The 12,154-nt window shown below is 37.3% G+C and overlaps 1 protein-coding gene across 2 annotated transcripts in view; it reads left to right on the forward strand.

Moving 5' to 3' along the window:
- Positions 1 to 12,154, forward strand: part of pnpla8 (patatin-like phospholipase domain containing 8) — a 73,581-nt gene that overhangs the window by 42,191 nt on the left and 19,236 nt on the right. For both annotated transcript variants that reach the window (XM_080190687.1, XM_080190686.1), the window contains exons 6-7: positions 2,909 to 3,080; positions 4,464 to 4,521. In XM_080190687.1, the coding sequence (XP_080046813.1) occupies positions 2,909 to 3,080; positions 4,464 to 4,521 (230 nt within the window). The remainder of the gene's footprint in view (positions 1 to 2,908; positions 3,081 to 4,463; positions 4,522 to 12,154) is intronic.

Here is a 12,154-nt window from a genome sequence, read left to right on the forward strand (position 1 = left end):
TTTTCAAATTCTTCCATTTCTTTGCTGCTCCCCATTCTGTAACCGTCTTCAGGCCTACAACCCTCCAGGTTCTCCAGTTTTCTTCCTCCTGAATATCTTTGATTTTAATTGCATTGTCATTGGCAGCCATGCCTTCAGCTTCCAACACTCAAAGCTCTGGAATTCCCTCCACTTGTCTTTTCTGCTTTAGCGTATTCCTTAAAACCTGCCTCTTTTAACCATTCTTTTGGTAATCTGTCCTAATATCTCCTTATGTGACAATGGTGCCAAACCTTACTACTGTGAAGTGTCTTGAGACATTTTACTGTGTAAAGTTGTTATATAATAGAGGAAGTGTATTCTACCAAATTTATGCCGAGTGCTCCTCTTAAACACTAGAGGGCACTAGTTGTTAATAATACCAATCTAATGCATTAGATTCAGCGCTTTGATTCTATGTCCTATACAAGTAAACAAAACATAAGGAAAGATAGATATGATGATTCCTGCTGCATCCTTCAAGGGGAAGAATCTTACTTTATAATTAGCAAATGCCTAGATGCACAATAAGCTATCCAGGCTTTCAAGTCAAGCAGGGCCTTTAGAATGAGGAAGCTAACGTATTAAGGAATTGAACATCTCCTCTAAGAATTCTACCTAAAATTAATTATGGCATTTCACATCTTTTTGTTTCCCTTTTTTAAAAAATGAAAGCATTTTAAATAACTTACTGATCTGTTTTCTTCAGTGATTAATAGTGTATGAAACTGAGTAACAATGAAAGGTGTCTTGGCTTACCAAGTCTGCTCAGTCCAAACCTGTGTGTGTTTATTCTTCTATGGATATGCCTTCCAGATAAACAGTTGATTCCTTTCTTTAGGAAAATTGAGTTTATTCCCCTTTTATTTTTAAAGGAAGAATCCAGCAATGCTGTCAGTATCTTTTTCTTCCCCCACAGACTCCTCCATCTGCCGTCATCCCCATCATTTATTGATCCAGCTTCATTTTAACCATACCAATCAATTCAGTGTTAGCTATCGTGTCCACGAGTCTTTTTCTCATCTCCATTATTAAGAATGAAAAGTGAGGGAAGGATGAGCTCGTATAAGAAACAAAGTTTATTCTCCAGCATTGTGAATTTTGTATTTGTATCTGTTCATCCTGTACTCAAACTGCATGTTAAAAATCAGGCTTATTTCAACCTCTACATTACTGTGAAAACCTAAATCATGTTTATCCTCAGTCATGCTCCAATATATCTAAATTTTGTTGGGGAAGATTTTTCTTGATTATTTAACTCCTTTAGTTTCCAGACATTCTGGTCACTCTTGCTAATCTGTTTGCCATGCTCCAGTTCAGGCCTCAAACTCATCTGTTTCAGTTGACAATTTATCAGAATCTGTGGTGACATTTTACAGATGAGTTTGAGGCCAATTCTCGTTTCGGGTTTGCCTCATTTAATACTTGACCCCCCACAGGCTAGACGATTTCTGAGTATTATTAATCCAGAATATTTTTCTGTCTCTACAAATGAAGGCTTTCTTTAACATTGCAGTTCGTTACCGACTGGATGCTTTAGCAATTCTGCTGATACTAATGAAAACCAGTTTCACATTGAACCCTTCCATGTGACAGACAGGCAAACCTTCATCCCCTCTACCTAGGCTGGATTCACATGATATTGCAGTGCCTCCAGAAAATAGGACTTGTCAATTTTATACATGTCCACTGCAATTTGTTCCCACATGCAATGCCCAGTTTATTCACGTATCTCATGTTCTCCATTTAATTGGTTATCTTGAGATCTGCTTCATCCTTGTTATCACCCAGAGAGCTCAGCATCGCTAAAAAATTTAGTAGTGTTATCATTCACAAATTTGGGAAATAGCAGGGTCTGGCAACACACCCCCATGGAACTGCACTGGTTAGCATTTCCCATCATAGAAAATTTTCTACTTATTAATATTTTCTGTTACCAGCCAGTTCTCAATTCTTGATGACAATTTGTCAAATAATTGATGAGGTTTTAGTGTTCTTTTATAGGCTTACATGAGGAACATTGTCAAACGCCTCTTTTTGGAAATCTAAGTAAACTCCATCTATTGAATTAATCTAGTTCAGTAGCTTATTAATTATCTGTTTCTTCTAATAGCCTGCTGACTGGTCCCCAGGACATTTATGTTCTTTAATAGCATCCTGTGGAATGCTGGTTGTGGCTTAGTGGCAGCATTCTCCGAGCCTGGGTTCAAGTTCCAGTCCTGAAACAAAACTATATTATTTTGGCCAACTGTTCTGTGCAGCACTGTAGGAGTGCTGACGATCAGATGTGCCATCTTTCAGATGAGACATTAAGCTAACATCCCCTTTGACCTTTCAGCTGACAGTGAACTATCACACTTCATTTAATTAAGAGTAGGGGAGTTCTCTCGGGTGTTTCAATCATTATCTCTTAACCAACATCATTCAAACAGATTTTCCAGTTATTTTCACATTGTTGTTTGTGGGATCTTACTGTATTTTGAATTGCCTCGAGTGCCATGCAATTGTAAGCATTTTCTTCAGGAACTTTTCAGGTTGTAAAGGTTACGTTAACTGATCTGTAATTACTAGGTAAATGCCATCACTGATTTTTTTTTACCAAGGCTGTTTGTTCACCATCATAATAAATTCCAAGTTGTCAGTGAGTTCATTTAGCATCTTGGTGCCAACATATTGTTGGTAATTAACTGTAAAGTGCTAATGTACAACTTGTGTGCTTATCTTGATTCTCTCAAGTTGCTGCCACCATTGGTTCTCAGCCTTGCATTGCACTGTCAAAAGCCACTCCTAATTTAACTGGATGGATAGGTCAAAGTCTGTAAATGCAGTGCCACCTAATTATAATTTTTAAATTGGACTTAATTTATTAATTTGCAATTTTTATTTTCAGGTGCCATACTGGCATTCATGCTGGGGTTTTTCCAAATTTCACTGGATGATTGTGAGGAAATGTACCGGAAGTTAGGAAGTGATGTATTCAAACAGAATGTGATAGTTGGAACAATGAAAATGGGCTGGAATCATGCCTTTTATGAGAGTGAGCCGTGGGAAAAGATACTGAAGTAAGTTTTTGGATTTCAGTTTATCTCCAGTAATAGAGCCTTAAAACTCAGCAGTTAGCTGTGACTAAGCAGAGATAGACGTTTAGGGTGGCAGACACATCAGTAAATGTGCCAGTATAATAAGAGAAGTGATTTAAAAGGAGGCTGATTTTCTGTAGCATCAGTCTCCTTGCAATAAAGGAGTTGTGAGAATGATGTCCCATGTTAAAATTACTTCAGTTGAATAAACGGCACTAATACAGCGGCTTGGTCTGCTGAAGTAATTAAGCTTCTTAAATCGGGTTTATCTTTCCAACATTGACTGAAAACAAATGTTTTATTCCTCAGGAACATTTTTTTTAAATTGTAGCCTCTGCATCTCCTCATTGGAAGCTGTTGCTTAGTACGCTCTTGTAAAATTGACACGAGTCCTTTTGAGATTTGCTGCTACGACACTGCCCCCAGGACCATATGGCCTCCCTCTAAGAATATTAGCACAGGAAAAACAATACTCAGGACTATCTCATCCTGTAGTACTTGCAGAAATTGTTGTTGCCTAAGTTCACTTAAAAATAACCGTCTTGACTGGGCCAGAGTTATCTAACCACACTGTAGATCAGGTAAATGTGCAGATCAAGAGATCTTGTGGATTTTCAGGGTGCAATTATAGCTTATAACTATCCTTGTGAGATCTTCCTTTTAATAGTTTTGGGGACAGAGGGAAAAAACAGCACTTAGGGCAGCTGGCCTCTCTCGTCGCTAATTGTCCCAGGAGCCTGGCATTATAAGGGAAAGGAAAATGAATAACTGGTGAAGCCATAAATCCTTCAATTATGAAAATGCCCTTGGGCTTTCTCTTGGTTAAGAATTGAGCTACTCTTGTGTGGAATATAGTGAATACTTGTAAGAGCAAGGAATTCTCTAAATATTTCAGGCAAAATGCACCCGAGAAAGTTGCACATTTTCTTCAATACCCTCAAAAAGATTTTAGAAAATGTACAGCATATAAAAGCTTTAAAAGTCAAAGTTCTTTTGACTCCCTCCCTAGCATCTTCAGAAGCTTTAGTGTTTGCAGTTGTCAAAGCATTATAATACCAAAACTTGAATTTAGAAATTAATTCTTTATCATTTTGATTTTAATTAAATAAGGATGCTCACTGACCTGCATTTCTTTTATTCGAAGACCACCATTTGTAGAACTGCACTACTTTTAGCTATTCAGTCACATTACTATTTCATTGCTCTACCCTCAATGAACAAATTCATTGAGTGACAAGATCTGGGAAATGCACATTGACACAGCAGTGATGAATAATTCAACTCCTTGTAGTTTTATCTTTTGTTGAGGTTTAGCTTGGAGTTCGGATCTTTTATAACCATGGCTAATAATGTTCTCAATTATAGAGAAAGAATGGGTGAAGAACTTTTAATTCAAACTGCAAGGAATCCTAAAAGTCCTAAGGTGAGTTATCCTTTGTGTTGTAAATTTCTGAAATGCACTTGTTCTTGGTGGACTGACTTAATATCTTGTGTACTGTTATAATCATTGCCAGCAGTCTTTCAATGAAAAAAATGTACTGTAGTCTTTTGAAACTGAATCTCATTAGTACCAGGTTGAAATGTGTATTTTGTCTTAGTGGAAATAATTTTGGTAAATACTCCCGAGTAGAATTTTATTTCAGCACAATTAGAGATGATCAATTTTGCGGAGAAAATATAGAAAGAAATTTGGCCATGATAACAGAAGTCTGGAAGCAACCCAATTACTTCAAGCACGTGAATATAACGAGACATCATGGAATGATTGCTTATTTTTAAAATTAGTGCCAGGTGAAGCTAAGCAGTATTATGTACTGAATGGACAATTTGCAAAATAGATTAAGCTTAAATTTATAACTTTAACCAAGGTATTTGCATTAGCTGTGACTTGTATCATTTTTACTTCAATACCTGAGTTGCTGTGAGTCTTTGGGTGAAAATTGTAACCAGTGGAAAAATTGATAAGGTGTTGCTCCAGGAGAGGAGAGGGGGGAGGTGGTGAGGTTTTGATTGAGGGAGACATGAGAAGGCTAATGTATACACTTTTAGGATGATTGGGAAAAGGGGAACTATAAGAGAGTTGGAAATTCGACTTTAAAGATTAATGTTTTAGCTTTAATCCTATATAGCTTTGTGCAATAAAAGCATTGAAATTTAATCTTTTTGTGATTAAGATTTTTGTTTTGTGGATACAGATGTTGTTCTGAGAGTCAGTACCATTGTATCAAATGCAGTGTTAAAATATTATTTTGTAGGTATGTACACTCAATCAAAAATGATATTCTTGTTTGGAGATAAAGGTATATAGAGCTCTCTTTATGCAATTCAAACTATTCCTTGATCTTTCCTCCTGGCAGGTTGTCCTCCAACTGGGGTGTTTTATCTGAGGGATGGTGAGCACGACTACATGTGGCAGCTTGGTTTAGATGGTAGTGCTCACTCCTCTGGGTTTACAGATTGTGACCCTGGTTATGTAAGGCTGGCTGTTCCCCTGATACAGCCCTCATCTTGCTCCCTTAAATTCAATGGTCATGAACCTGAAAGGCTTGGCAGACAAATGGTTCTTTGCCACCAGTTCTGGCTGTACCACATTAAGCATCATCAGGTCCTGCTGCCATCTGTGAATACAGTTTAATCAAAACTTGTAGGGATTGCTTGGCTGAGCTCACAAAATATCAAACTACTTGGAGCATGAATTTTCCAGTATTCTAGTCACATGCCCATACCTGAGAGAATTGACAGATCACAGAGAAAAGAGCACTATAGTACATAAACAACAGCAATTCCTATTGTCAAGCTCAGTATAGGCATGTTATATTCTTTCAGTCAAACCTTCCAAAAATTGTTCACAAAGAAGCTGTTAGGCTTGGTGCAAAGCACGTAATATTTGGCATTTCGACTACTAACTGTTAAGTCTTCGATGAATGCTTGATTCAATGTGGATGTAAGTGATCACAGCCATTTGTGGAATTCACACATTTCCATTTAAGGATGGCTCTGGTTCCACCTAAAGACTTCAAGTTTCCAGACTGCTTGTTTAACTTTTTCATACTGAATGAAAGATAAGACAAAGGTGCAGTGACTACTATCAACTTTACTTTGTATCGCATGGGCCCCTCCCCTCCAAATTAAACTGGGTGAGCCTCAGAAATGTTAACCCAGCAGTCATGTTATTGAACCTTGATCCAGCAGTTCATTAGAACTGTCATTCGTCAACCAATCAGAGATCCAGACTCTAAAACTAGCTGCAAGTGATCTAACAGCCAAAGTACTTAATGTTCTGGTTTCAAAGTTCTTATAGGAACCAAACTCCTAGATATTTGACTACAAAAAACCTCACAATCTGCTATGACCCCATTAGTTTACAACAGCCATATTTCAATTTTAAATCTCGCATCCATTCAAGAACCACGGGTGGGGGGTGTGTGTGCGTGCACGTGTTTGTGGGTGGGTGCATGCATGTGTTAATTGGAATACACACTCAAAGGGTAACAAAAACATAAACTTTCCATACAAAACATACTGATTATGGACAATAAAAGATGAGATACATTCTGTCAGTGACATTAGTAACTTATCATTTTGAATTGGTTCAGTATAAATGAGGTGAAATTATTATTCACAAGAAATGTTCTTAATTTGATCTGGAAACTTTAATATCCATTCCTATCCCTAAAACTTACCTCTCCAAGTACCAATAAAAAAGTTAATTGTGTTACCAAAATTATTTCCTACCCTCCTGCTTAGGTATTGGAACTAGAAAAGCTGTATTGCTGGGGTCCTGTGGTGTTTCCCCTTTGTCCTTTTGGGTCCAGTGAGATTAAGTGGTTTAATCAAAGATGTCTTCTGGAGTAAAGAGAAGGTTGAAGAAGAGAGGTGGGAAATATATGTAACAGTATATATTACTTAGTTAAATTACTCAGTATACTTACTACACGGTGAAGGTTTTGGGTGTGATGTGATACCTTTAAGTAAGTTATAATCATGAGGATAAGCCAAGTTGTAAACTACGGACTGGTCATGGCAAATGGCATCATAGACAGCAAATTGCATCAAACCAAACATGACAGTTTTGGCTTCAATTTTGTACCAAAAACTGCTGCGAAGAAGTGCTGGACAAACAGTTCCGTTCAATTAGGAATAATGTACATGGATGTGACTTGAACATTGAGAGAGAACATTGGTGGTAGTTGTAATGCTGTTACTGGCTTTGACTGAACTTCTACTCGTTTATATCTCCAACCATGATCAGGAATATAGACGTTTGTCATTTTATTCCTCCATGGCCAGGCAATATTTATGGTTGCTCTGCTGAAATTGGCAATACTGCAGAGGCTTTGGGACCTCACTGCACTGTAACTCAATACCACATTGCACTATAGAGTAACATTATAGAGATTTTTATTAGAACAGTGGCCAGTTCATGATGCTGCTTCAAAATCATGTGTTTTTGCGATATCTACAAAGCCTTTGTAATTATAAAGTTCTGCTGCTTATCATTTCTCCTGGAAACTGCAAGGTCAGCAATTTTATTTTCTCTAGTCATTTCTAAGCCTATCAGTCAAGACAGGTGAGCCTTTGGCACGTAGTAAATGTGTGGTGCTGGAAGAAGCCTCATTCAACATTAATGTGGAGTTATTGCCCCATATGGCAACTAACTAGCAAGCTGAGGTGAAGAAACGGAATGTATTATATCTGTGTGCTATGAACTAGAATAAAAATTATACTGGTGTGAGATAATGCACTGAATTTTTTAGTATGATAAAAACAGCAGTCTACATGTATACAAAACAATGCTGTTTCAAACAATCAAACCACTTCTTTGATCAGTATTTAAATGTAAATTTGGAGACAACTAATTTCATTAATAGAATTTTGTTTTTTAGGTTCATTTCAAAGTCTTTCCATTTAGCCATTTTAAAAGCTTTCTCAGTCTCTTTTGTTAGGCCAGAGAACCCTGTAGACATTGTTTTGGCCAACTGGATTGCAATATGCTAAGCTGCCAACTAAAACCTTTGAACTGGTGCCTTGATAATTTCCTCAGATCATGAGACTGATCAATTAGGATTAGCTGCAACACAGTCCATATTTAATTTTCATCAGAAAATGCATCAACTGTCTACCCAAGGTAATTAAGATTAATGCTGACCAGTAGAAAATAAATGGGTGAATATAATCAACAAAGTTTCAGTTGGAAAATAATGCAATAAAGAAATTAGCTTTTCATTATTCAGATTGACTTTAAACCATGCTGGTAATTTTAGGTAAATTTTATATATCATTTTAGAACATTTTCTTAATCTATCTCTATTTTCTGTCAAAGTGGGCCCCTTGTTATATTCTGCAAATTTACTATGCAAGCATCTCTCTCATTAGTGCTGTTTCTGATCCTAATTCACGTTTCCACAATGTATAAGTGTGGTGAAAACTGTATTTATTCAGTGAATTGTTTTAAAATGGGGTTTATTCACATACAAATATATTCAGCAGTGTTGTAAAAGCTATTCCATTATTATAGAAATTATTCAGAGGTGAGAGCAGTATATAATCTTTGATTTGTCTTTGCTTTAAAATTTAAAAATGGATTCAGGAAGGTTTTAAATTAAAATAGTTCAGAAAACGAGAATGCAAAGAATTCTGCAGCTGAAAAATTGCATTCCTGTATATTTCTGATCTACTTCTGAGCACGGAGCTACAACAAAAAATGCCTGGGTCAAGGGAAATTTTTTTTATGAATGCTGAATAATATATTTTAAAGAAAGGTTCTTGTAAACTATTTGGAGCTTTGAAGTTTGGCCCTGATTATTATTTTGCTTCCCTGCACCAATTTGTAGTATTAGTATTTACAGACTCTTACATTTCTTTGCCTCACCACAGATCTTAATCTCAACCCATTAAGAAAACTTTCTGATCTGTCATTCTTGGATTGAAAGTAAATGACCTGAATTTTTTTTTCACGTGGAAATCCATCAGCCACATTTTGCCTACCTATTTAGTCTGTCACTTTTTGAACTTTTTGGTCCCAACTACACAGCTTACTATGGTGTTATCTGTTTGGGTTTCACAGTGTACATTATGAAAGATAAGAGGTCGTGTGAGCCATTCCCAGGCAGTAAGCATGTTTCATTAAATCACATGCAGATTAATGTGATCACGTGAATCCATTGCTAAATTTGCTCTTCATCACAGCATGGTGACACAGTGGTTAGCACTGCTACTTCACAGCTCCAAGGACCTGGGTTCAATTCCAGCCTTGGATAACTGTATGTGTGGCGTTAGCATGTTCTTCCCATGTCTGTGAATTTCCTCCGGGTGCTCTGGTTTCTTCCCATAGTCCAAAGATGTGCAGGTTAAGTCAATTGGGTATGCTAAGTTATCCCTTAGTGTCCAGGTTAGAAGGATTAGTTTAGTGTGGGAGAGACGCCCGGACAAGATACTCTGACAGAGTTGGTGCAGACTCGATGAGCCGGATGGTATCTTCTGCACTGTGAAGATTCTATGATCACTCTTGAATACCTTCTTTATGGAAAATTCCATAATTTGTTTTAAGAATTAAGTATCTTCTGGATAGGATTTACTTGTTCTTTGAAGACATGTGGGATTGATGTTTGGTGAATAACTCACTGTTCAGTGCAGTTCAAGTCGAGGGTCTGAGTCCTATCTCTGATCTACATTGTTTGTACTCTATTCCAGTGGGCAGGTGTGTTGGCCTTCATTTTCTAAGCTAGAAAAGGAAAAAAATGAACCAATGCTTTTGTTCCTAACTGTTGTTTTGTCACTCCTGTCACAAACTGCTCCTATGTGACGCCATTGGGACCACAAAATACGTGGGTGGGAAAAGGCCTCTTGGCCCATGGTAGCTTAACCATTTTCTACTCACGTTGCAATATGCAACTAAAGTTAACATTACTAACACCTTTGGCTTCATTGCTTTTCAGGCTCATTATATTTAGCACTTCTTCAATAAGTATGTTGCTTCTAATATGTTTTAAGTGCACTTTTTAATAATTTAATTTAAATTTCCCTTGGCCTACTTTTTCCTGCTGAACATGAAGTAATGTTCTGGATTTACCTCATTAATATATACCTTTTTAATATTTTATATTCCTCAATGAAACTTCAAGATCTTAATTCTAGATTACAATAAAATACTTTAACATAGCAAAATTTTTATAGCACTTAACAGAAGCTTAACTGGACTAAAATTTTAGAGCTCAAACTTTGGTTTTTGCTCATAACTAATTTGCCTTTATACAAGTAATCTGCTGGGTTGGTCTCTCCGTTTTCCCTCCAACAAGTGGCATTATCAGAACTGCACATGGTCAGTATAATAATTGTAATGACTAGTGCATTATAAAATACCAGCATAATCTCTGGAGCCTTACTGTCCTGGAAGTATTTCAGGATTCTATCTACTTGTTTTGATTGTCTTTTCTTATAGATAGACTTAACTGGTTCACTATCATCATTGTCTCGTCCCTTTTTGATACTCTGTCAGCCACCCCAGACCTGCTTATCATATATATGTGCAATACTTTTTGTTTATCCCTGTTAAAATGTCATTTGGCTGTCCAAATTTAAATCATCAATTTAAATCTTGTCTGATTGTTAACTACTTTGGCTGGTTACTGCGATGATTTTGATCTTGTTATCAAACTCAGTAGTGTGGATTAAGATTAACAACAGTTCCAAGTACTGAAGCTTGCTGAGCACCACTCAAAATCATCATGTATGGAGTCACATACAATTGTGAGATATCTATGAGAATTAGGAAAGCATGATTTGGTAGATGGGGGAGAGAGAAGAGGGAGTTTGTAAATCATGTAAGCCAGAACAGAAACTGAGAAAGATTGAATGCTTCTCCTGTGCACAAGATTACTGAATGCAATCTGGAGTAAGTAAAAGTCGGGCAGCATGTTTGGTGCAGGCTTGGAGGGCCGAAGGCTTGTTCCCGTGCTGTAATTTTCTTTGTTCTTTGTTCAAAACAAAAATGTCCCCCCAAAAGTGTGAAACTTGTTCCATCAGGATTCTCTATGCTCTGCCATGCTCCCCCATGTTTTCTCCAATCAGTTTCATCTAACCGTAGGAATGAGTCGTCTTGGCTTTCTATGTAGGAAAGTGTGTTGTTTGCAGTAATAGTGTTTTTCACGAATAAATCAAATGTTTAAGTGTAATCCTATTTTAATACTATGATTAGCATTGTTACTCTCAATATTTCTGTGTAATTGTGTTTTTATATGAATGGCTGAATTTCAAGGAATTTTTTTTAAGGAATATAAATTTAGAAAGAGTTCCACAATATCTCGGAGAAAAGTACACTCTGCTTGATTTTATAAGTGAAGAATGTTGTAGGTTCAATCCTCTTGATTTTTATTAAGTTTGGACCCAAGCAGTGAAAATGCACATTTAACCTCAGTTTTTTGAGTAAACCATTGAAGGGGAAAGCTATGTACTTGAAACTGAAGAACCTCTCAGTATTAAATTGGCCACAGAGGTGGAACGTTGGAAAAGGAAAGTTTATATCATCATCCTGGAGAGCTTTCTTGGATTATAATTTGCATGATTTGTGGTAATATTTATGCTAAACAAGGCAAAGGTTGAGTAGATTGATTTTCCTATTTAGGGTTGACATACTGGACTGAATTTTGCCAGCCCCTGGATGGTGGGAATGGAGGCAGGGAGGATGTTTTTAAAAAATAAAATCCCAGCAATCTGTGTGGGGACAGCTCTCCATTGTCCTGCTGATGGGAAATTTCAAATTTCCCAATGGTGGCCCAGTCTGCAAGGCAGGTGAGCTGCCTGCTTGACAGAGACAGTCAGCAGATTTTCATAATTAAGAATACTGTTATCAAAGGCCATTATACAGGGCAGTCAGCACCTTGGCAACAGTCAAGTGGCCTGCCACCATGTGGGGCATGTCAGATTCATGGCAGCTTCCCTGTGGCAACCCAGGATGGAGAGGTGGGGGGCAGCGGGGGTGGTCAGCAAAGTTGAAGGCTCCATGAGCGGGATGATCGGTGGGACCTGCCCACACGACCACCCTGAACTTATTATTT

This window comes from Carcharhinus amblyrhynchos, chromosome 6 (assembly GCF_965287045.1).
Source record: "Carcharhinus amblyrhynchos chromosome 6, sCarAmb.v2.hapA, whole genome shotgun sequence".
NCBI lineage: Eukaryota > Metazoa > Chordata > Chondrichthyes > Carcharhiniformes > Carcharhinidae > Carcharhinus > Carcharhinus amblyrhynchos.